The sequence below is a fragment of the Kalmanozyma brasiliensis genome (genome assembly GCF_000497045.1).
Source record: "Kalmanozyma brasiliensis GHG001 unplaced genomic scaffold PSEUBRA_SCAF20, whole genome shotgun sequence".
NCBI lineage: Eukaryota > Fungi > Basidiomycota > Ustilaginomycetes > Ustilaginales > Kalmanozyma > Kalmanozyma brasiliensis.
Window position 1 is genome coordinate 297,156 of NW_015961960.1, and position 24,424 is coordinate 321,579.

Genomic DNA, 24,424 nt, shown 5'->3' on the forward strand with positions numbered 1-24,424 from the left:
AGCGACGTGCATGAGACTTGGAGGCGGGACGGTGGATAGCGGACGACGGAACGGAGCAAGAGACGAGCTGAGCGACACTGTGCTCGCCACGATGCATGGATATGCCTAGTCTGAGCTAGACTTGCAGTCGTGGGGCACAGCGTAGCCGTCACTGCGCTTTCCTCCTCCCCAAGGCGTACGTCCGATCACACTGGCATCCGTGCCCAGACCGCGCTTGGCAAACGCCTTCCACAGCAGGCATCGGTTCTGTCCGCCCGTCAGGTGCTTGTCCGCCTGCACAATCGCATCACGCGCATCAAAGAAGCTCGGTCGGCAAGGCTGCAGCTTCATGCCATCCAGGATCAGCTGCACCAGCAGGGAGTTGCCGTGACGAGGAACGCGTCGCTTGCTCACTCGGTGCTCACCCAGCGAAGCCACTTCGTCCTCGGCAAGGAAGAAGCGCGCCTGCTCCTCGGCAGTGGCGTTGGTGGCAGGAGGGAAGAGGTTGGTGGTGAACCCGTGCTCGAGCACCAGCGCTTCCTCCACCTCGTTCAGGATGGTCGCCCACACCTCGCCAATCGCGTGAACTCCCCAATAGCCGGCGTGGTCCAGGTACGAGTAGGTCTCGGGGTTGATCGTCTTGTTGGTCGAGTAGGGGTAGTTTCGGATGCCCTTGGCGCGGTTGGACGCCCACGAACCCATGGGCCAGTCGTGCGGAGCCGCACCAGTTCGGCGGATGATCGAAGCCAGCGCATCGCCCCAGCCCTCGCCCATGCCTCCCGACTCACCCCAGCCGAGACAGCCACTGTTGGCGGGACCACCGGTCAGACGCGTCGAGAGACCGTGGCTGTACTCGTGAATCACGATGCCGGCTTCAAAGTCGCCGTCACGGAAGGGAGTCGACTGATCCCAAACGTACATTCGCATCCTGCCGCGTTGTCCATCGGGAGGCGTCATAAAGTCGGCATTGTCCGTGCCAGCGCCATCCTGAGCGAAAGCAATGACACCGTCGTATCCTTCACCGCCGCGGCCGAAGTTGTGCTCCTGGAAGTTACCCGAGGCCTCGTCAAAGCCGTAGGCATAGAGAAGGTCGTGGTACTCGTTGATGGTCACAAAGAGCTGAACGGTGGCGGCAGCGACGTAGTCGGCAGGAGGCAGTTCCGAGTGTTTCTTCTCCGACTTGCGCCACATGTAAGGGTAGTTGAACATCATGTCGGTCGAATTGTCATCGCTCAGACGGCCCGCGGGACGCTTGATGAGGCTCGACTTCCACTCGCCGTTGCCCGAAGGATCGGCCTGAGCAAACACGTTGTTGCCTCGGGTGTCCGAGTACACCGTATTGTTGCCGACCACTGCGAAAGCGCTGTCGGCCTCGAGCGACGAGAACGGAGACGTCTTGCCGGGAACGGTGTGCCAGCCTGCGGGGGAAGCCTCCTCGTAGCGCTCACCCCTTTCGTCGGATCGCTTGCCCTCAGTGGGGTCGTTGAGGCCCCACTTGAAGACACGGTACATAGGCTCGTGGCTCAAAGGAGCAGGAGCGCCTGCTTCAGTTGGCTTGGAGGGCTTCTCCGGAGCGTAGTCTGAAAAGTCAGGGCGTCCGAGCTCGGGAAGCTTGCGGTTGCCAGCGTTAGCAGGCTTGACGGCTTGCTTAGCGCGCGGGCGGGGCATGCTATGCACCCAATCGACCACAGTACTGATGCTACCGGGGCGGTGTGCGTCGGCGTACGCCTCGTAGGCATTGTCCTCGAGAGGGATCTGGAACTTCCAGACCAGGTTGAGGCCCTCGCCCTCGGTCTGAACGTAGGCGAGCTGAGCAGGCACGGGACCTTTGGCGGTGGGCACGTTGTGGAGGTACTCGATCTGCGTGTGAGAGCCCTGTGCGCCCGACTCGGTCTTGCCAGCATGAGGCTGAAGCTTGTGTTCAAAGGTGGTGAAGATCTGGGCGGCTTCGCTCTCAGCGGCGTGCGGGTCCGAGAGACGAGCAGCGAGACCCTCATCAGGAGTCGCCTGCTTGAGGAAATAGATGAGGGCGAGCCGAGGGTCGACGAGGCTCTCGGGGCCGTGGACATCGCGCTTGGAGCGAAGATGCGGGAGCGCGCCAGCAATGCGCGACGAGAGGTCGGCGCCCTGGAGGAGCGGGTCGTCCGAAGGCACGCCGCAGAGCTCGTGAAGCTCCTCCTGCAGAGGCAGCAACGTGTGCGGGTCTACGTTGGCGCTGCGAGCAGGATGCTCTTTCTGGTTCTGGTGGCCAGCAAGGCTATCAAAGACGAATTGGTGAACGCCTCCTCGGACGAAAGCCTCTTGGGTGTTGGTCGAGTCAGCACCGGGATGCTCGGTGTACTCAGCGGAAGAGGTCGGAGGGAAGAGGAGAGCTTCAAGCTCGGAGCGCACCTCAGCGCAGTGACGCTCGGTCTGGTCCTCATTGAGAGCCTCGGAAGCGGAGACGCCCTGGTTGGTGAAGGGAGGAGGAGCGTGACCAGCAAAGAGGGTGGAACCGAAGGAGAGGATCTTGCCTTGGGGCGAAATATTGATGTTGAGGTCACCGTCGGCCACCTCGAGACCGTTGACGAGCTGTCGGACAAAGTAGTGTGAGATGCCGCTCGAGGGGTCGGTGTACGAGTCGGGACGGACGTAGAAGTCGTGACCCGAAGGGGCAAGACCCTGAGCGTAGCCGAGCAGATGCTTTGCCAGACGGGTGGCTACCGAGTAAGGGTTTTTTGGACCATCCTCGGCGTTGACGTAGTGGATAGCAGCGGCATAGGCATGCTTGCGAGTGTTGGAGTCGAGACCTCGCTTGAGGGGAGCGGCTGACTCGTTGACTGCCTCAACATCGGCGAAGACCTTGTGGACGTGCTCGGGACCCCACGCGAGCGACTTGCGGGATGGGTCCTGAGGGCGGTCGGCGCCATGTCCTACGAGGTGCGCATTGGCGGTTGAAGAGAGAGCCGCAAAGCTGAGCCAGAAGGGCAGAAGGGCGATGAGTGCAAAGAGGCGTTTGTGCCCACGGTTGACAGAGCCCGCCATCAGTGCAAAAACAGCGAGAGAGTGGCTAATGCGCTCAAGGAAGGAGCGTCTGACGTCTATTCTGAATGCCAGTAAGCTGGAAGGGGATTCGGGACCGTCTGGCGATCAACGCAGCAGGGTCTATGAGGTGAGCTGGACGGGAGTAAACAAGATAAGCGGACGGAGGTGTTGATCGAGAAGGAGCGCGAACGGGAACGAGTCTAGTCTAGGCAGGTCTTGAAGTCGAGTGCGATGGCGATGGAGCTGTAACTGATAGTGGCGGTAGTGGCAGTAGTGGTGGTGGTGGTGGTGATGGTGTCGATTGATGGATGAGGTGTGAGCATGGATGGATGGTGCAAGGGTCGTCTGATCTGAGCTGCGTTACGATGCCGAAAGGGGGCAGCAGAACACGGTTCGCGGGCGGGGCATATAGCGGGTGAGCGTTGGTCAGGGTCCTGTGCTGGTGTGTTGGAGTGTGGAGCACTGATCAAGTGCCTGAATTCGATGGTTGAGGCCGTTATCTACAGGCTGAGTTAAGTTGAGCAGCAAAGCAGCAGACGCGGCGGTGATTGCAGCTGAGCCGGCTCAGGGCGATCAATGGCTGCCGAATTGGGCAGGTCAGCGCGCGATTGGCGAGAGCCCTTGCTGAACCCTCTCTCTGCTCCTCGCCAAAAGCAAGCGGTCCCGCCTCTCGCCTTTGCGTGCAGCTCCACTGAATGGCGAGCTCGCCTGCTCGCACCCAACACGACTGAGTCGATCACATCCGCTTCCTACAGACCCTGCCACCTTGACTCAATGGACAGCATGAAAGACATTGGCGGAGACACACTGTCCTGCTGCCCAGGACGTCATCAACTGGATTCGAATCCAACTCTACGCTGCAGCGTGGTTTCGTCAATTTTGGCTTGGACTTTGAAAATACGAAGCCAAGGTCTAACAAATTTGGTTGAAAAAGGATCGGTACGATACGAACCGATCTGAGACAGTGGAGCCGATTGCGAACGCACAGTCGCCCTTTTTCTGAGAGAAAAGGCAGAGCGGCTGTTCTTCGCGAATCAACACAGAAGCAACACCGACAAGATCGTGGTCAGCCTCTCCCTTCCATCACCATCATCAAACGGGTCTGGTCGCCCTTGCAATCATCGGCGTTCCTTCGAGCCTCTCCTGGTCGGCGCAGCAGCTGAGGTTTGGCTGTTCAAGATCTCTACAACATGGTTCAGCCTACCGCCCAGGCTGGCCCATCCACCAGCCAGCCTTCCACCTCGAAAGCCGGCGCTGCGTCGTCTTCGTCGAGCCTCTTTGTCTCTTACCACGACATCTTTGAGCACCTCGAGCTCGCTCGCCATCAGCGCGACGCCCACCAGATTCAGTCTATCCTCTCCAGCCGCAGCGACCAACTCAAATCGTGTCTTCAGCCCTTCCCAGTCGACTCGAGTCCAGACTTTACCTCGACCTCGGACGCGCTGCCACCAGCCACCCTCAAACTCTCCGATGGCAGCACACACAACCTACAGCAGGAGACGCGACAGCTGTGCAAGCAGATCGCCGACCAGTATCACATTCCCCACCAAGATGCTTTCGTCCAGCTCTCCGCTTTTCGAGCTTCGGAACATCGTTACGCCGCAGGCGCCCAAGACATCGTCCAATCGCATCTTCAGGCAGCTCCACCCACTCCGGTCAAGACAAGAACAACGCGAAACAAGACTGCCTCCTCCGCACTCCAAAGGTCCACACAGAGCAAGACAGAGCCACCCAATCCCGAGTTGCTCGACGCCTTCAACATCTTCTACTTCGAGGAGCGCATGTATCTCCTCCGCACCATCTCGTCCTTGATCCGGATCACAGAGGATCCACAACACGAGTTTTACGATCTCGCCAATGACATCCTCGACCTCTTCGCCGACGAGACCTTTGCTCTCTCCTGCATTCAGCACTTTTGCGCCCTCGCCAACCTCTCCCTTCCCGAATCAATACGCCTGCAGCCGCGATACTCGTCTCTTTGGGCCAAGCAGATCCTGAGAGAACAATTTGGCCTGCTCGAGATCGTCTTCCTCCTATTCTATGGTAGACTCTCCCCGTCTCCCGCCTCGCTGCTGGCTCTCCTTCGAGCCGTGCACGAGACCGAGGTTGGTCGACGCCAAGCCAATCTCGGATTCTTCGACAACGAGGCTACAGAGACAGTAGAATGCGTCAGCCATCTGCTTGTTCTCATCGCTGTCGAGATGCTTTCTCTCGAAGAGGTCATGGACGGCCTAGACCTCAACGACGCTTCACAGTCTCACATGGCCAAGCACCCGCCCAGCCTCGAGCAGGCCCTCGACCTTCTCAGCACCACCTCAGCTGACCCACTGCACGCCCCTATCCTGCTCGCATGGGCGCTCGTTCTCCACCGTCTCGAAGATGCTCTGGCAGCCCAATTCGACGCAGCCGACCTGGACACATCTACTCCACCTTCTGACTCGCTTGCGGAGCTCGCAAACGTCATCCGGACCGACGATGGTGGCCCACCTCTGTGGAGACGACTCGCCCAAGCCGCCTTTGCGCCCGAGCTCCGTCTGTTCGACACCCTCATGTCTCTGCTTGCCTCGCCACTGTTGACCAGCAGCAACGGCGCCAGCACCCCGGCTGTGGCCGGACCATCGGCTCTCGCCTACCGTGCCGTCTTCAAGGGCCTCTTGCTCAGCATCACCGAGCTCGTCAAGCCTGAATTCCTTCCCAACTTCAATGCCCTTGTCAGCCTGTGGGAGGCCACATTCGGCTCCGGCCTGGCTCTCGAGCTCAGTCAGTCTGCCGTCGAGGGTGTTGCTGCCCTTTGCGATCAGTTCTGGCAGGTCGACAGCAGATACGAGTCGAGATGCACCACCCTGGACACAGCCAGGCGGCGATGGCCCGTCAGCTTCCGTCCTCTGATCCTTCTCACCAAAGCACTCTCTGGCCACGCTAGGGTCGACGCACGAGCATCATGGCCATCTCTGCTTGATGGGCGCTCGCGTCCCGAGACCGAAGAGCGAGCGTGCGCTGCTGTGTTTGACTACCTCGCAAACGTGCCCACCTTTGCTCAGGTCTTGCCCGTCGGAGCCAACACGCCCAACGCACCCTTCGAGACCATGGAAGGCGGTGATTACACATCCGTCACCTACAGGATCACTCGTACCCTGCGGATTCCAGGCACCCAGGTCCGTCTTGCCCCTGGCACCACGGGTTCCACCATTTCCGAGCTGGGCAAAGAGCCTGTCATCGTCCTCTGGAGCCCGGCAAGACCCATCAGCGCCTGGAAGCTCATGCGTGACGTCCTCTCCTCCTTCCCACCTGCGTACGCCGAGCCCACTACGACCCAACCCGATGCCGACCCATTCCGGGATCAGAAGCAGGCCGTCCGCTTTTCTCACCTCGCTCCGGCCGATTGCGACGAGCCTTGGGAAGAGCTTGCCTCGGATGTGCTCGACCTCTTTGCCAGCATCATCTCGGCAAGTGCCGAGCTCGCTTGGACGCTGCTTGCTCATCTCGACGGTCGTGACATCAATGCCGACGAGTTATCCCTCGATTACGAACCCGAAGAGCTCGAGCAAATCCAAAAGGAGAAGGAAGAGCTCGCACACGCAAAGAGCCTCTCGTCCGTGGCCGTCCGCCTCTTGTCGCATGCCCTCATTGCGGCTCCCATCAACGTTCGCCTCGTGCGTTCTTCACTGCGATTGCTCACGGTGCTCCTGCCGTATGATCCCGATGCGATCTGGCAGGAAGTGCGATCCTCGAACGCGCTCATCGGCACTCCGGGCTCGGTACCTTACCTGTCCAAGGGCACTGCGGCAGCAGGCGCCGCTTCTGTGTCGGCCCTTCTCACGCAAGAGATGAGCCACGCCTCTTATGGTGGGCTCATCTCGTTGCTCGACTTTCACATTTCGCTCTTCTCCGAGCTGCGCCGGTCGTACTCTGTTCTGTCCACAGACGTCCTCGAGACCAAGACCAACGTGCTCTTGCGCGCCTTTAGCTGGATCTACGAATGCGTTTGGCCCGAGTACCAGAGCTGGCGCTACATCCGACTGGCAGACAGGCTCGAGATCGGCACCAAGTGCACAAAACTGTTCGAGATGGTCCTCGAGGAGAGGAGTTGGCGCAGGTCGTCGACACCCGCATCCGATCTGATGGACGAAGCCGGGCCGGATTTCGCCCTGTATGAGGCTGCAGAAAGGAGCTTCGTGACCCATCCGAGCATCGTCGGCCTCGCCCCTCTCATCACTTGCATCGGCACTGGTCAGCAATTGCTCGACGCGCTGGGCAGAGCTGGAAGACAGAACGACGCCATCTTGGCCGAAGAGTGGATCTCGACCTCGTTGCGTCTTGCCACGCAGATTGTCTCTACCAAGCGCGAGCTCACCATCGCTGCTCTTCGCGATCTCTTGACGCTGCCGGCAGAGACAGCAAGAAGAGCCATGTCTGCCAGGATCAACGTGGGTCTTTTCGAACGACTCTTCTTCGACCATACGATCGTAGCCTCTCGAACAGCATGGAGCGGCAGCCGTAGGTCGAGCCGGGTGGAACTGGCCAGTGCGACTTTTTCGTACGTGCTCTTCCCAGCCTCCTCCGCCATCAGCTCGACGGCGGCGCAGCTCGTCACTTCTGTCCTCAGATCCGTCGCCGACCTCGCCTCGGCGGGCAAGCCGACACCCGGCCTCATCGGACATATGGGCACCCTCGAAGAGCTCGAGGAGACCCTCTCCGGTCTTGTCGATCTCGTCGGCAACCCTAATCAGGATCCTGGCCTCAAAGTCCAAGTCTGGACCATGTTAGCAGCCATCGTCGACACGCAGCCAGCCCTCGGAACACTCCTACTGACGGGCCGTCACCTTGCAGTGACGACCGAAACGCGTCTCAAGAGGACAGAGGCTGACCCTTCCTCGAAGCAAAACGAGTCCGCAGGATCGGCACCTCCACCGCAGACGACCGACGCAAATGACGGCCAAGCGCTAGTAAAGACAGCGCTCGATGTTGCTTCCGAGGCGATCTTGTCCTGGCAAGCACCTCACACCAGCAGTCCGCAGCTGCTCGAAGCTGTGCTCCGATTCCTCGATGTGGCCTGGGTGCACGCGGCCGAGCACGTTGCAGCCTTTGACACGATTCGCACCAACTCGGCCTTCTTCCGTGCCCTGGCAGACATCATCTGCGAGCCAAGCGAAATTCCTTCGACACTAGCCGAAGGTGTCATCGAATCTGACACCGCCTTGCATTCGAGCAACGACGTCGAGGTGTCAAGCTACTGCTACAGGAAAATGTGCCAGGCTCGCTCGCTGCGACTTTTGCAGCACGACATCCAGCTGGGCAGCATCCTGAAAGATCAGTCCAAGAGCAGCTCGTCCAGCCGAGCCAGCGTCGACGCTTTGCTCGACATCCTCACGTCGTCCGACCGCACGCTTGGCGCGATCGAAGTGAGCTTCTCCATGCCGTGCGATCCTTCGCTGCGCGCTGCTTTAGAACGCAAGCTGGCGGAACTTTTCCCCACCGTCTGCATCGATTCTCTGCGTCATCCTCGACGCAAAGACGACTTTGATCTCGACAAGCGATACGGCGACAACTATCACTTTAGCACCTCTGCCTTCCGCAGCAAGGCCGAGGGTCGCGTTCTTGACGGCGAGTTTGGTGGCGAGGCTGCACTGATCGAGGAAGGACTGTTGTCCCTCTTTACCATCAACATGGAGTGGAGCTTGATCGACGTGCAGAACTCTGTGGTCCAGGCGTGGACGCAGTGCGTTGAAACATGCATGGGTCGCATCGTCGCGCAGGCGCTCAGCAAGGACAAGGTATCTCTGCTCGGGAAAGTCGTCATTGCAAGCTGGACTCGTCTTGCCACGCTCACTGCCGATGAAGGCCGGGAGGGCGACTTTATGCGCGGCGTGCATGCCACCCGACTTGCTTTGCTCACCAAACTTATGGAGCTGGCCTGGGGAAACAGCCACAGCAAGGAAGCCTCCAGCACAGAGCAGATCGTGCAGGCTGCCACCCTCTGCGGACGCCTGCTCACGCATGGATTCTTCCGCGTTGAGGACAGCTTGAAGGGCACTGTGCCTCCCGAGTTCCACCGCGACGTCTTTGAGATGGTCCTGGTGTGCGTCGCCCGCATTCGCTCGCTTTTGTCATCGCAGGGGTCCATGGTGGTACCCAACGACAAGACGATCGAGAGCCACAAGGCGCTGCATGCATCGGTCGAGCTTTTCTGCCGTCAGGCCACCGAAGCGCTTCGCATCAAGATCGAGTCGGCGCTGCGAGTTTTGCAGACCGCTCAACGCCACGACTTCGACGCACAGTACCTTGAAGACGACCTCGACGTTCTCGTCAGCATTTTCGAGATGACCATCCGACGCGACGTTGGCGCCGAGACCACCGTATGGCTGGCGCACGTGCAGGAGACCCAACTCCTGCAGTTCACCATCAGCCTCCTCGGTCGAGCGCCGGTTCTGCGCCCCGAAAGTGCGAACGGCAACGACACGCACTTCAACCCAAACAGTGCGCACCACGTCGCTTTCATGAAGCCGTTGCTCTCGCTCTTGCTGGCCGTTGCGTCGCAGCCATGCTCGAGCGAGGAGCTTGCTCTGCAAGGTGCGGTGAACGCATTGGCCTCGAACATGCTCACCGATCCGCTCGAGAACGGCCAGATCTCGCCTCTGCTGCTCTCTGGGGATCTGAATCCGTCGCACGAGTGCTGGAGGATGATGCTGCGTATCGTCGTCAACCTGATCGACAACCTCGGAGCGGGGTCCGATAATCCGAGCTGGAGAGGCGTCAGCGCACGCTTTGTTGAGACCGACGTCTACGGCTTCCTCCGTGTTTACCAAAGGCAGATCGATAGGGCAACCAGCCTCGGCGAGCTGCATGCTCGGCTCGACTCGATGTCTGGCATCCTTGGTCATCCCATGTCTACGCAGGATTATGGCCACGCTGGCTCTGGTGCTGCTGTGAGTCTCGAGCAGCTGGAGGAGGTCGAGCTCATCTACAGTCTATTTTACAATCTGACCAGGACCGAGCCGTCGGCGCGAGCAACCGCTGCACGAGCCGACAGCAACGTCGCCGGCTTATCGATCGTGCAGCATCTTGCCGAGGCTTCGGCTTGGACGCTCCAGCCTCTTGTCCACCTCTTGCAGCACCCTAACGAGCTCTCGAGCCTTCTCGGCTTGGATCCAGCGGCCGAAGCTACCAAAGTCGTGCAAGAGGCAACCGCGGCCAAAATCCGCACCATCGTGTCGATCCTCATCGCTAGTCTCTGGAACCACACCAACTGTATATCGGTGCTCTGCCGCGGGTCAGACGCCTGGCCATCGACGCAGTCGGGCTGTGCCATCGTACGTCCGACGACCCGGACCAGTGCGGTGCGCATCGCCACGCTCGGCACGCTATTGGACCTCAGCACGCATCTCACCGACTACCTCAGAACCCACAAATCGAAGCTGTCGGCGGACGACAAGGAGGGCTGTTCGGCGACGCTCGAGCAAGCGTTGGGCCTCGCCGCCAGTCAGGCCGCCATCTGGGCGGCGGGCAGGTCGAAGGAGCACCAGGAGCAGGCCAAGCTCGAGCACATGGCTCGACAGGAGCTCGAGTCGGGGCTGTCGAGGGACATCGTGTCTGCGTTGAGAGCGGCCGAGGAGGTCGCAGGCGCTCAAGGGAACTTGTTCTCGCTGATCATGACCTTTGTAGAGTCGAAACTGAACAGCGCGCGCTTTTGAGCGCCGGGCGTAGAGGCAGAGGTAAATCATGGTACTTGTCTACCATCCTCATCTGCGTGGGATCGTGTGTGTGTGCCTGAGCGAGATGCGATGGAAGTTGATATTGATGAGCTGACGACGAACGTGCCGAGCCTCAGGCGCGAAGGAGCTCAATTGTAACTCTGGCGAGCTGTGACTTGAGCACGGACCCATCACCAGCTAAGCTTTCGTCACTACCACGAACACGGAACCGTTGTCTGATGCAGAAAGGGCCCACGTCTCACCTTGCTCCTTGTCAGCACCAACGATGGCCGGTCGACCGTTCTTGCCAGACCTCGTACCTTGCCGGGAGGATAGTGGCGTCCAACTTGAACAGGGTGAGCGCGAACCCAGACACTCGACGTGAACGCTCTGACTGACACACTTTGGTCTCCGACTGCTCTAAGTGGGTGGTGCACGAGTCGATCTGCTGCAATGGCAATCGCAGGCCAGCAACGAGCAGGTTGCTTTGCCCGTATACACGGACCGATGGCTCAGTTCGAACACCTGTGGATCGATCGAGCAAGTCGTTGTTCACGTGCATGGCAAAGGTGAGCACGACGGTCTGGTCTTGACGCTTTGGATCGCAACTGACGGTCGTCCTCGACCTTTCCCTTTGCGCAGAGAGAGATGCAGACATCGCCTGGGCCGACATCGCTGCTGCGCGAGGTAGGCTGTCCGTCGATCAGCAGAAGAAGACGCTCCTCGTGGTGCCTCAATTCGTACGTACATGCTGAGATGGTGATATGATCGAAGTGAGCAGTCGCGCTGACTTGCACTATCCACGTCGAGCAGCTCAACGGCCTCGACAAGTCCAAGTACCAGCCGGCAAACCAGGATCTATTGCTCGTATGGAAAGGCAATGGAGTGAGTGTCCCGATCGTCTTCCGTGTCGCATCGCCGCTAAAGCTGACAAGAAGCTTCATTCTCATGACAGTGGGGAGAGGGATCCCCCAGCGTCCGTCCCAAAGCGTCTGTCAGCAACGACAACACAGGCATATCATCCTTCGAAGCGCTCGACGCGATTCTGAGCCACTTCGCGAACCGACAGATGTACCATGGCGTTGAGCGGATCGTCTTCTGTAAGCATCCCGCGGCGAATCACAAACCCGCGGCGAAACACAAACCTCCCCGATACGAGAACTGACACGGAGGGACATCTGATGACTCCGTAGCTGGACACAGCATGGGCGGTCAGCTGGTGCACCGCTACTCGATTCTCAGCTCGCCAATCTTGCCCGCAGCAAAACGCGATCTGAAGGTGGAGTACGTCGTCATGAACGCAGCGAGCTACCTGTACTTCAGCGGCGAACGGGAGGGCCCGCCTGCTCCCGTAAGTGCATTGCCCCTGGCCCAGGCTTGAGAGTACAAGAGCTGACCCCGATCGTGTTTGCTTGACAGAACATGAACGAATACAAATGTACGTCCAGACCACCTCTGCGGTCGCTCTGCAGGTCGACTGACCAACGTATCTCTCTTGTCTGCTCGTCTTACTCCCCAGATGGCTTCGATAATATCGCGACCCACATTCCGATCTATCCGGGGATCCAGACACAGCAAGACCCGCACTGGTACCTCAGTCGGATGCTGCAAGAGCGTCAGATCCACTTTGTCAACGGAGCAACGGACAGGGGCACCGGCGACGACCGACCGGAAGCTATGGCCCAAGGTGAGTTTTGCCTTGATGATCCGCTGCGTGACCTAGGAACAGCTTGCTGAAGTGTCTTGCGCAATCATAGGTGCTGATCGACGCGAGCGAGCCGTCAACTACCACCGCCATTTGAAGCGCATGGAGGCCAGTATTGGCAAGACAGGAGAGCGGTTGTGGACGGTTGACTGGGTGCCGGGCGTCAAGCACGACGGTGCAGCCATGTGAGTCCACGATCGATCGCTGCACGCAGACAGCAGTCGCAGCACCGCTGACATTTCTAACACCTGCCGCTCGTTGTATCCTCCACAGGACAAGCTCCAACGCTGCCATCGCGCGCATCTTCGCACGCATCGTCGCATGACATCTGTGCTTCACTTTCGATTGCAATCATGTGAAACTGACAATGATACCCAGCGTGAACGGCAACCTGGCATCCGTCACAGTGATCTCGTCTCCCTCCTTGCACACCTCGGACAGCTTCTTTTCCAAATTTGGCCGTGTTACCTCCTCGAGCTGTGGCGGCGCCTGGTAGTACAGCGGCTTTCCGGCTAACGACAGCGAGGGCTTCTTGATCTGCAAATCCGCCAACTCGCCCAACTGCTCGATGAGACTCTCGACCTTGTCCTCTGCGCTAAAGGACATGGTGCGCGCCTCGCCGCCGCACACGGGGCAGTCGGGCCGCTTCTCATGTTCAAACGTGTACGTGTATACGCTGTCGTTGCCGGTGAACATCATGTAGTTGTTGAGAAAGGGCGCCGAGGTGGTGGCGAACTTGAAGGCTTCGAGGACGCAGGCGGCGGCGATGATGGCGTTGGTGGAGGCAATGGCGGGGATGATGTTCTTGGTGACGCCTTGGGTGAGGTTCCATGTGACGCCGGTGATGCCGAACGACGCTGCACGAGTCGATGCCTGCTCGAAGAGCCAAGAGATGTGGTCAGGATTGTCGTTGTCGAGCTTCTTTTCGCCAAAGACGCGGGGCCACTCGAGGACGCTGGCCCACTCGATGCAGTGTTCGGGGAGACGTGGCGTATTGGCTATTGTGCAGATCGGGTAGGTGGTCTGCTTGTTGAGCATGTCGAGACTGCATTCGTAGCACGAGGTGATGGTGGGTAGGATGACGCGTGCTTGGCCCTTGAAGCCTTCGGTGCCGCCATCGATGAGGGGCTTGAGCGATTCGGGATCGTCTTCGTCGACCATATTGACGAGCGTTGCATTGATCCATCTCCTCGCTTCAACTGAGTCAAGGCCGCAGATGATGATGTTGAATTGCTTGTAGTAGGCTTCGTCCTTGTCCTGAATCTTGCCGTGATAGGGCGTGATGCGGACACCAGGAACCCGACGCTGTACGAAAGCGGCTGCGACCTCAGCCTTAGAATGACCTACATCTTTCTCGCGGAATAGAAACTGGCGATTGAGATTGGAGACGTCGATGGTGTCCATGTCGATGATGTGAATGTCGTGGAAGCCGCTGAGCGCGAGATTGGATAGGATCTCGCAGCCGAGACCGCCGGCGCCAATGACGAGAATCTTGGATTGAGTGCGAAGGAAGTCCTTGACTGGTGCGCCAGCTTGAAAGGCATCGTCGGTGGTAGGGCCAGGCTTGTCGAGGATGCGATCGACATGCTCGAATCGGCCTGGCCACTGCTGTATCGCTGTGGACATGGCAGAGGGGTCGCAGAGCGAGGAGCGAGGGGACGTCTTCGAGTGAAAGATCAGAAGGAAGCTTGGAGGCGGAGTGGAGGAGGGTCAGGGTCCGTGCAGTAGCTGCTGCGCAATGTGACTTTGCAAAGTCAAAAAAGTGACACTTTCGAGAGTTGGTTGTCAAAAAAGGGAAGATGTACGTATTGCTGATCTAACACTTATACATGCGTGGGAAAGTTCCCATCGACTGACTGATGTATCGATGTTCGAAGTGACAAGTTCGACGCTGCCGATCCAGCTTGCGAGTGGCAGCCAGACAGCATCGCGATACAGTAGAGGCACAGGACGAGGCACGCGATGCAGGGTCCACTCCGAACCGATGGGCAGCCGCCAGCGTGGGGAGCCTTGTTTTGGTTGGGACGCGGGGAGGTGGTCCACGGAGTTCTTGGCATGCAAGTCAAGCTGGCCTTGTGGCGGCTCACCGATCTGAAAAGACTGTCATACCGGTATGAATGCGCTTGGCGTTAACCACTTAAGCGCGAGCTCGGAATGTGAAGACTAGCCTTGGCAAAATGTAAGGCAAGAGCGTGGGACCTTTGGCTGTGTTCCCGATGCTGGCGCGAAGCATGTGCAGAGAGTGAGACTCAAGCTCTCGACACTCACGCAGCTGCAGGTACACTCCGCCTGCATTGGGCAAAGGCGTGATCAAGTGGTGTGAGTCGCGAGATCCGAAGTAAGCGCGCTGAGGCGTGACCGACATGCTGGCTCGGAATGATCCCGACTTTGGCTTTGTTGAGCCACCAAGCATGCTCTCGAACGAGCCTGCACGAGCGGGAAGGCAAAGCAGAAACGTGAAGGAGCGGCAGATGTGTGCAGACGCCAGCACGCACTCGGTCTTGTCAGCTGCAGAGAATGCAGCTTTGTTTTCTTTCGCGCAGAAGGATCTCCCTTTTGACGTTTTCTTTCCATTCCCAAAGACACCTCGTGACAGCTGCTGTGCTATGCTGGAGGTAGACCACCGCTTCCATTGGCGTTCCAGACCCTCGCCCGAGGCACGCACTTGTCCCGCCTTGTTGACCAGAAAGGGTGCAGGCCAGGGTCCTGGGATCGTACACGGAGCCATCCGCGTGTGCCGTGGTGGATGCCGATTAGCGAGACCGTTGAATCCAAGAGCCGAGCATGCCAAGCTTCTCTTGGACCCGTGACTTTGGTCGATGGGAAAAGAACAAGCCTCGGCGCGAACAAGGTCGGTGGGCGGGTTTCAGCGCGCTTCGATTGGCTCGAATGTCGCTTGCTGTCTGCTGCTGTCGGCTCGCTCAAAGCTGCTGGGGACGCGGAATTCCGTACGCCCATGAGACAGGGCCCGGGTGAAAAAGGAAGAATTCAAAGAAGCCACCCGCACCTGCCACCCCTGCACGAGATACCGAATCCATCCACCCACACGCTGCTGCGGGAGCGCATCATCGCCGTCTCGAAGTCGAGCTCTGTTTTTCGAGTCAAACGAGGCCTAGCTTGACTACAAAGCAAGCGGAGGGACACAAGAACACAAACCTTGTCCTCGATCGAGGCTGCTGTGGTCACGCCGTGCGATCCCCACGCCAAGACGACGCTAAGCAGGCATGCCTCCGCTTCATTTGGATTTAGGAACCAAACACTTTGTCGAGCTAGAGACCCCGTACCGCTTGCCACGCTGCCAGGCCCAAGCTCAGCCGTGCAACGCTCATCATTGCTGTCAGCAGCTGCAATACAAATGATTCGTCTTTGTCATTTCAGAAAGGCGATCGCGCATTTTCGGGCCGTCGGTCGATCCATCCACGGATTTTCCGCTGATCGCTGATGCTCGCCCGTCTCGCGTAAGACGGCCCAAAGGACGAAATTCTCGCTTGCAGGGCGCAGCAGACTCAGGCTCAGAAACAAACAATCAAAACGGGATCCAAATTGAATTCGCCCTGACCAAGGCCACACAGTTGAGCTCAGCTTCGTCAATCGAGCACGGCAGACCAACTCGAAAGACGACCAAGCTGGATGCAAGGTCCCGTCCTGCGTATACGTGGACAGCCAAATTGGTCAGGCGACCCCTGTGTTGTGCACGCCGAAGCCCTCTCGGAACGCTGTCAGAACGCGTCCCGAGTCTACGTAGCTTGGTTGAGGCTGGCTTGCTTGCTTGCTGGCCTGGCTGCGTGTGATTGTGCACCCTCGAATTTTTAATTAAACGTAAATTGAGAAAATGGATTATTGGGTGACCGTGTGATGTGTCGCCTTGCCGCTTGTTTTGCAGCTCGCTTGCAACACCCAATCGGCCAAAGTGGGACGGTCCCCCCTCTCTCTCTCTGCAAAGCCACACTGACCTACACGCGCGCCTGTTGTTCGGAACTGCGAGGTCTCCCTGTTTCTCGCCAGAAAGGAATTTTCGACAGTCTGACTGGCTTCTCTGAGACCATCACGGCTCGTCTCTTGCCGACGACGCTTCTCTGGCCGTACTTGCCCATGGAAGCCTCTCTCAAACAGAGTCCGCTCTGCTCTGATCTGATCTCGCTTGGCTTGTGCTTGGCTTGTCAGCCTCTCCGTCGGCTGCATCGTGACACTCTGCTGTCCAAGCCGTTGTTTTTCCCCATCTTCGTACTTCCGACGCCGCCTGCTCGCCTGATCGACGGGAAGCTCGTGTGCACATGCTGCTCACATCCTCTTGACCGCCGCTGAGCTAGTCTAGTGAGCTTCCGTTGGATTGGCCACTTCTGACCATCCGAGATCTGTGTTTGCTCGCCTCGCCTCGCCTTGCTCTGCTGGGTACGGGTACTCGAATCACTCTTTCATTGTCTTTTTAGCAACCGCTCCTGACGCCGCCCGCCCCTTTTCCCTTTCCCCTCCTCCTCCTGTCTCTTCTCCCCCTCTCTTCATCACCGCCCTCATCACCGCCATCCCATACTCCCTTGTCATTCACCTTTTCTTCCTTTGGCTACTCGTCACATCTTCTTGCTCCTTCTCTTCAGTACATTGCCATCGGAAGCCTAGTCAAGCCCCGTCTATACGGCATACTACAGCTACCCATCTCGACCTAAGAACTGTCACGATCCTACACCTGCTCTTGTCTTCAGCACTCTTCGATTCGTTGCGCGTCTGCCAGACCATCCTTCGTCCCTCTTTTCACCATCCAAACACATCACAGCCCTCGTCACCATGCCTCGTCCACGATCAACATCGCCAGAGGAGGCCTACTATAGCCCGGATCCTATGACCCCCACCTTCTCGCCTCCCGCCGACTACACCGAGTTTCAAACCCTGCGTCCCGGCACACCAGGTACCATGACCAGCTTCGGCGGTCGCTACTCGGCCGCCAGTACCTACATGGACAAGTACGATCGCGATGGAGCCAACACACCAGCCGCACAGACCCTCTTGCCCGCCGTCGACGGCGCTAACGGTCAGCGTTCCAGCACATACTACTTTGAGAAGGAGGGAGGCGCTGCTCCTGGCGCCGACGCCGGCTACCAATACCAAGGCCGACGCGGCCAAGGCTACAACCCGGCTGCCAACGTCGCCGCTCTCGAAGGCGGCGCTGCGGCTGCCAAGAAGCGTCCCAACTTTATGAGACGCCGGCCCTTCCTCTTTGCCTTCCTCATGTTGCTCCTCATCGCTGTCATTGCAGGTGGTGTCGGCGCCGGTGTCGGCATTGCTCACAACAAGTCGAGCGACAAGAACCTCTCTTCGTCCGCCAGCAACAATGGCAACTCTGGCTCCACATCCAACAGCAACAACCATCACAACGGCGGTTCCTCGACTGGCGGCAGCAAGACCACCGGCGGTGCCACTCCCACCGCTTCTGCTACTCCCACTCCCACCATCACCCCCTTCGCCAGGTACAGCTGGACCGACACCAACACAAAAGCCTACGGTGTCAGTCTCGGCTCCTGGCTCGTCCTCGAACGATGGCAGCTCGAGGACTGGATGGTCCAGCAGGGCGGCGCCAACGCCTGGGACGAGTTCCGCCTCACTCAAAATCTCGGCAACCGTGCCGCTTCGGTCCTTGCCGATCACCAAAACTCCTGGGTCACCGAGGCGGATATGGACACGCTCGAGAACGCCGGCGTCAACATTGTCCGTATCCCCATTCCTTTCTGGGCCTTCATCCCCACCGTCTCTGGCGAGCCTTACCTCAACGACATGACCATGTACCAAAACCAGCTCAACAAGATGCTCCAGTGGTGCTACTCGCGTAACATGTACGTCATGCTCGATCTCCACGCCATGCCTGGCTCCCAGAACGGTGACCAGTCTTCGGGGCACAACACCACCAACATCCAGTGGTTCACCCAGGCCAACCAGGACCGCTCCGACACCTTTGTCGAGAACGTCCTGGCTTGGGCCACCGGCAGCAACTACAGCTCCATCATCAACGGTATCGGCGTTGTCAACGAGCCACGCATCGTCAATGACGACTGGACGCTCAACAACACGCGCTTCTCCATCACCCAGAGCTTCTACGAGCGCAGCTACGCCACCTGCGTTAAGAACAACATCCCCATGACTTTCCACAATGGCTTCGCACCCGGCACCGTGTTGGACAAGATGAACCTCTGGAGGCCCTTTGTTTCGGGCAAGGATCCCAACATGCTCATCTACGAGGACCACCCCTACCCCGGTTGGTTCACCGTGCCTGAACCTGGTCGCGCTGAGATCCAGACCTCCGTCTGCGAGTACGGATCGGCCGGCGGCCAATTTGGTGTCCCCATCCTCATGGGCGAATTCTCGGCGATTCAAGCGATCGGGTCCAGCAGCTACACCACCTCCTACCTGAACATGCAGCTCTCCACCTATGCTTGGTCGGCAGGTTCCATCTTTTGGAACTTCAAGGCCAACTCGTCCAGCAATCCGGTGCTGGCGCTGTCGAGCGACCTGATGCAGCTCTACTCGTACGTAGACCTCGTCAACGCTGGCACCATGCCCAACCCAGGAAAAGGCGGAAACGTTCGCAACTTCTACACTTCCCTGCCCAATCCTTGCGGCAGCTTCCAGACCTACGGCTGGAACAACCCCGCGCAATGATGCGGCAGGCTTCTCGTTGATAGTAGTACCTTGACTCGCTTGCAAGCATATGGACATTCATTCTCTTTCCGCTCATGACATTCCTTTTCCTGCTCGAATTTGCAACCGCAGGTAGTCATTGCATATTACTTTTCTTGCTGTGTGTCGGTGCGTGTGTCGACGACTTTGAGTCTAGCCATGGTGTCCATGAAGGCGACACTGCACATGAGTGCTCACGACGCTCGGATCCCCGAACTCTCCCGTCCTGAGTCAGTCACACGGCGCCGGCTCTTAGATGGGACGCACGCGCAATTGCGTTTCAGCTCCGTTGAGAATGAAGCTAGCATCGCACCACTCGCACCGAGGACCTCACCGCTTCAGGAGGACCGGAGCGCTGGCCAGCTATCACTCTCACTTGAAGAACGTCACAAGCTCTCGACGGAACGATTCAAGTCGCAGGGAGTCTTGTCTGAGCGCAAAAAGAGTGTGTCCGATTCCAAGGCGATCCATGCAGATGCAAACATACTGTACTACTTCTCTGTGCGAGTCAAAAAAACGAAGGGGCTCGCGGCAGCCGGTGGCGGGTATGGGAACATGTCGGTCTGCATCGCTTCGACATCTTGCTCCTGGTGTTCGAATCGGACGACTGTTGCCGTGGTGATGAGGACGGTGTTGTGGGTATGAGGCTCGAACAGGGTTTCGCTGGGATCTTTCTCCTTGGTGAAAGCTGGGGAGGGGGGTCCGAGGGTGGACGCGGCGCCTCGTGGGGAGGTGAGGAAGCTGGGCGTGCTCGGGCTTGCAGAGCTGGCGAAGACGGCGGAGTAGGGTGTGCCAGGAGTGAGACTGAGCGATGCCCCCTTGAATCCGCGCGCCAAGCTTCGCCTCCCCCGCAGCTGCTCGGGAACGAGTTGGGTCTTGGTCGTCACTTCGGCTTGCGGACCGGCGAGACCAGAGACGGCACGGAAGATGTCGTCAAACGTCAGCACTCCAGAAATGGCTGTGACCCATCCTGCCGTCAGGAACGCCGCGCTGATGCAGTAGGCTACGATGAAGGTGACTTCGTGGTCGGCCGACTCGCCCAACAGCGACCTGTGCCAGGGGACAAAATAGAGGTAGAATACGGGGACGATGAAGGCCGAACAACCGAACAGCACGCAGAACATCTGAGTGTGACCCACCAGCACCATCATCCACGTCCGTTTGAACGCCGAATACGCCGGACCGTGTAGATTGCGCGGCAGGCCGATCCTGCACAGAGCTCGAAGGATGTTGGGCAGGCTGCGACGCGTGGGCTGGACAAAGTCGTCGTCTGGATAGATGGCGACCAGATGATCCATGAGGTAGATCTGATTCGGGATCGAGTAGAAGACGACCATGGCAATGACGAGGAGGACGAGCACCATGTACGAGGCGAGCGCTGCGCAGCAAAGGCGGAAGACGTTGCCCAGATCGCACCATGCGACGCGCGTCAGATACAGCAGCTCCTCCGTCGGCGCCGCGTCGAGCCACTCCTGCGAATGCGTCTTGGAGAGCACTTGACGGTACAGATCGTGTCCCTCTCGATGCGTCAGCGCCCGCTGTTGGCCGTTGAGTGCGGTGATGACGATGTTGTATACCACCATCGCACTCGGCACGCCGAGCACAAAGGTGTTCATCACCCACGCGGATTGAGGCAGCGGAAGATGGATCCAGCTGAGCTTTGTCGCTAGGTGCGACGCCTTGTTGGTCGGCGCCAGGTTCGAGATGGGCGACCTCGGCGTGCACGTCAGGACGAACCCATATGCAGCGTAAAATGTACCCAGCGCAAGCGGCAGCCACGGAAGGGGAATGTACCACAACCATTCGATCAACGGCCGTCCCGTCTCCTGCACGAACAAGATATAGCTGCAGAACCCTGCCCAGGCCAACAAGTAGATCGAAACCAGCCCGAGCAGCCACACGATGGCGTTGGGCACGATGAAGGTACCATGCGGGCTCTTGCGCAGTGTGAAGATGCGGAAGTTCTTGGTGCGGCCCTTCTTGAACATGACCGACATGCAGAGGGCGAAAGTCATGACGCTCTGGATGATGTCCAGGATCATGTAGATCTCGACCGCCTTGCTGGGCTTTGGACACAAGAGCGGCTTGGCAAAGCGTATGAGATCGCCATTGGTCTTCATCTCGTGGGGGAAATGGAATTCGTCGACCGTGAAAGCGCGGAACTTGTTCACTATGCGCACCATTGTGACAGAGAGTTATCGAACGACGGATATCGATAGTGATGTGAGGATGATGCGGATGGAAAGGAGTGTGTCCTATGCGACCGATGCCGTCGCTGTCACCACGACCAGGACGGGGATAGATGAGTCACAGATGTAGGTGCGAATGCGATGCTGACAAGGGAGTGCCACTGCGATGCTTTTAAACGGATCGTAGCAACCCCTTGCTTCGCACTGAAGCTGTCCTGGCGAGCTCGAGCCCATCTCGACCGAGGCACATGCTCGAAAGCGGTGACGAGAGCCATGGCCTCTGTTGAGACTAGCGCAGAATATCAATGCACCCTCGAGCCCCGACCGCAGCAGGTCCCGGCCACACAGTACGAGCAGACGTGCTGCATCTGACACGATACTCGCATTGATGCCGGCCATCACGTAGAGTAGCCATTGTCTTCGAATGAATCGTGCGTCTCGAGACTGCCGTCTTCACGTGTCGGCGTCTGATGTTTCCGACAGTACAATGGAGCGTCTGCATTTGGGCGTTCCTTGCAAGCGAATGCTTCCGCCTCGATGGGGAGCTTCCATGACCGGAGGTACTGTTCCTCGCCCTTGTTCCGGGATAGACGGACAGACAGAGCGATCTGATCGGCCTGCACAAGCAAGGATCAGTGTGACTCGTTGCCTGCGCCTTTGAACGTGTCTATCAACTTGGATCCTTTCGATCGAGTGCCGTACTTTCCGAAGCCTGAAGGACGACTGCGTCGTGCCGTCATACTTTGAACTGCTTTACAAGAAGGCATGTCGGTCACCCTGCTGGAAGTCACAGGTCCAGCCGCGCTCAGAGCGCGCTACTGCCTCCTTGCCGGGCGATCAGAGCTGGGCACTGAATGATCAGAATTTCTGGGCACCAAAGGCGGCTCTGAGCCGGAAAGAAGGCTACTCTCTATTCTCACAGTATTGCACGAGGCTTCTGCACACGCCCAGGAGCGGTCAAAGCATGCGAATACGGCGACAGTGAACGCTGTAGCCTCTTCGCAGAGGCGGTTCTCACTGCGCATCACGAATCACAGCGTCGCTTCTAGCTTCCGAGGGGACCGTGCGAGAAGCACGGACGGACGGCAAACGACACTAGGCGTTCCCCTCCTCTTCCTGGCCGCTGTCTCCTTGCTCTAGCAACGACACTCTGGCCCCTCCTGCCAGCCCTCCATATCTCCCTGCTGGACCGTTCTCTCCTAGATCGGTCGGTACGACTTCTCTCGCTTCCGCTGTGGTCAGATCTCGATCTTGCGCTTTCGCTCGAGCAGTCCAGCATCGCATCACGCGGTATAGTGCTTCTCAGGAGCGACAATTATCAACAGTCCGTTGGCGCGGCAGTGCGTTGCGGGCCAATCGCTCGCGCTTGTGTCCAGTGTCCGACTCAAGGCTCTCTCGCTTCCCATAGCTGTCCCGTCTTTAAACCATCGCTCGACCTCGTTCTAACGGATGACGGACTGTGTTCAGCCCAGCCGCGCTGTCGCATAGTCAATCCCATTTCGTTTAGCTGTGACAGTGTGCCGCAAAGTGAGCTTCCACTTGGCTTACAACTTCCATTGTCACATTTGACCTCGTTCGATACATGTGATTGTCTGTGTGGCTCAGACCGAGCGACTGCTTCGGATGCCGCCGCTGTGCCTCATTCATCCTACGACGGTATCACCCGAAGCAAGCCTTTTTAGCAAGAAGGTTGGCGGTATTTGACCCGAGAGCAAAGTCCAACAGCGTGACCACGGCTTCGGAGAAGGCCGAGATCCTTCCATTTGGTGCCTGTTTCTTTTGTTTGCTCGGCAAATCCGACTAGCCGTGTGGGAGAGCGTACCTTGCTTGGCGGGTGCGTGGCCCTTGCACAAAAAGCTTGTCCTCCCGTTATCACCACCTTCCTTCGCTCCTCTTCCCCCTTCCCACCTTATTGCTCTGATCCGAACACATCAACGAAAGATCTCAAGATGGCCAAGAGCATAGATCTGGCTTCGCTGCCAGAGCAGTTCAAGGCAGCCGTGGACGCGATTCGCGCCGTCGTACCTGCCGAGCTCGCCTCTCCCAAGTGGGGGATCATCTGGTTCGTACCCCGCACCGTGTCGCCTCTCGGTCGACTCTGACATCCCGGGCTCGACTAGTCACTGACCATGTCTCTTCTTATTTTACCTCCTGCAGCGGCTCTGGTCTGTCTGGACTCGCATCGTCGCTCGAATCGGCCGTGCATGTGCCATACACTTCGATTCCTGGCTTCTCCGAGTCGACGGTGGCAGGTCACACGTCCTCCCTCGCATTCGGTTTCCTCACCGCCCCCTCGTCGTCCACCCGCGTCCCCGTAGTGGCGGCGCTGGGTCGATTCCACACGTACGAGGGTCATGCTGCGGCTGCGTGCGTCTTCCCCACCCGCGTCATGAAGCTTCTCGGCATCCAGGCGCTCGTGGTGACCAACGCAGCCGGTGGTCTCGCGGACCGGTTCGAAGTGGGCACCATCATGGCGATCCATGATCATCTCTCGCTACCCACGTTGACGTCGATGAACCCCTTGATCGGGGCCAATCTCGATGCGCTCGGACCGCGATTCCCGCCGTTGAGCAACGCGTACGATCTCCACTTGCGACTGGCGTTGTTCCGCGCCGCCCAGAAGCTGGGTCTCTCCAACCTGCTGGAGAGCGGAACCTACGCATACGTCATGGGTCCCTCCTACGAATCCCGTGCCGACGCTGGATTCCTCAAGAAAGTTGGCGCAGACGCAGTAGGCATGAGCACCGTCCCCGAAGTCATCGCCGCCGCCCACGCCGGCGTCAAAGTCCTCGCCATCAGCCTCATCACCAACAAGGTCGTCCTCAAACCCTACTTTGATTTCAAAACCGCACTCGAGACTGAGCAGCAGGGCGGGGAGAAGTTGGAGGACAGCGTCAAGAGGGTACTCCAAGAGGATGTGGGAGAGGCGGCAAACCACGAAGAGGTGCTAGAGGCAGGCAAGATGAGGGCCGAGGACATGAGGAGGTTGGTCGCCGAGGTGGTTTGCTCCACTGAAGTGTAGTGGGACGGAAGTGCTTTATGTACAAATGACGGAATCGCATGCTCTTTGGATTTCGGCCCCCGATGAATGTGCGTGATGCCGTACTCAGATGGTCAGATGGGCACTCAGCGAGGGCTTATGAAGTTGCTGTGACGAGCAAGGCTGAAAA

General features: G+C 58.6%; 7 protein-coding genes across 7 annotated transcripts; 4 read left to right on the forward strand and 3 right to left on the reverse strand.

The window, feature by feature from the left end:
* Nucleotides 1-105: 105 nt before the first annotated feature.
* On the reverse strand, nt 106-3,003 carry PSEUBRA_003209 (Peptidase M36, fungalysin; the record flags this gene model as incomplete). Its single annotated transcript, XM_016436361.1, has 1 exon — nt 106-3,003. The coding sequence occupies one exon, from the start codon at nt 3,001-3,003 to the stop codon at nt 106-108; it is 2,898 nt and encodes a 965-aa protein (XP_016292376.1).
* A 1,190-nt stretch (nt 3,004-4,193) lies between these two features.
* Nucleotides 4,194-10,694, forward strand: PSEUBRA_003210 (Nucleoporin; the record flags this gene model as incomplete). The annotated part of the gene is made up of 1 exon (XM_016436349.1): nt 4,194-10,694. The coding sequence occupies one exon, from the start codon at nt 4,194-4,196 to the stop codon at nt 10,692-10,694; it is 6,501 nt and encodes a 2,166-aa protein (XP_016292377.1).
* A 286-nt stretch (nt 10,695-10,980) lies between these two features.
* Nucleotides 10,981-12,724, forward strand: PSEUBRA_003211 (uncharacterized protein; the record flags this gene model as incomplete). Its single annotated transcript, XM_016436357.2, has 10 exons — nt 10,981-11,050; nt 11,120-11,263; nt 11,337-11,434; nt 11,508-11,579; nt 11,650-11,794; nt 11,888-12,045; nt 12,114-12,132; nt 12,214-12,381; nt 12,452-12,584; nt 12,673-12,724. 10 exons carry the CDS (start codon nt 10,981-10,983, stop codon nt 12,722-12,724), a joined length of 1,059 nt encoding a protein of 352 aa, XP_016292378.2.
* A 26-nt stretch (nt 12,725-12,750) lies between these two features.
* On the reverse strand, nt 12,751-14,025 carry PSEUBRA_003212 (UBA/THIF-type NAD/FAD binding fold; the record flags this gene model as incomplete). The annotated part of the gene is made up of 1 exon (XM_016436367.1): nt 12,751-14,025. The coding sequence occupies one exon, from the start codon at nt 14,023-14,025 to the stop codon at nt 12,751-12,753; it is 1,275 nt and encodes a 424-aa protein (XP_016292380.1).
* A 3,156-nt stretch (nt 14,026-17,181) lies between these two features.
* PSEUBRA_003213 (Glycoside hydrolase, family 5) lies at nt 17,182-19,047 on the forward strand (the record flags this gene model as incomplete). The annotated part of the gene is made up of 1 exon (XM_016436341.1): nt 17,182-19,047. The coding sequence occupies one exon, from the start codon at nt 17,182-17,184 to the stop codon at nt 19,045-19,047; it is 1,866 nt and encodes a 621-aa protein (XP_016292381.1).
* Nucleotides 19,048-19,556: 509 nt separating this feature from the next.
* PSEUBRA_003214 (uncharacterized protein) lies at nt 19,557-21,248 on the reverse strand (the record flags this gene model as incomplete). Its single annotated transcript, XM_016436364.1, has 1 exon — nt 19,557-21,248. One exon carries the CDS (start codon nt 21,246-21,248, stop codon nt 19,557-19,559), a length of 1,692 nt encoding a protein of 563 aa, XP_016292382.1.
* Nucleotides 21,249-23,203: 1,955 nt separating this feature from the next.
* Nucleotides 23,204-24,276, forward strand: PSEUBRA_003215 (Nucleoside phosphorylase domain protein; the record flags this gene model as incomplete). Its single annotated transcript, XM_016436346.1, has 2 exons — nt 23,204-23,316; nt 23,412-24,276. The coding sequence occupies 2 exons, from the start codon at nt 23,204-23,206 to the stop codon at nt 24,274-24,276; spliced, it is 978 nt and encodes a 325-aa protein (XP_016292383.1).
* Between the last annotated feature and the right edge of the window lie 148 nt (nt 24,277-24,424).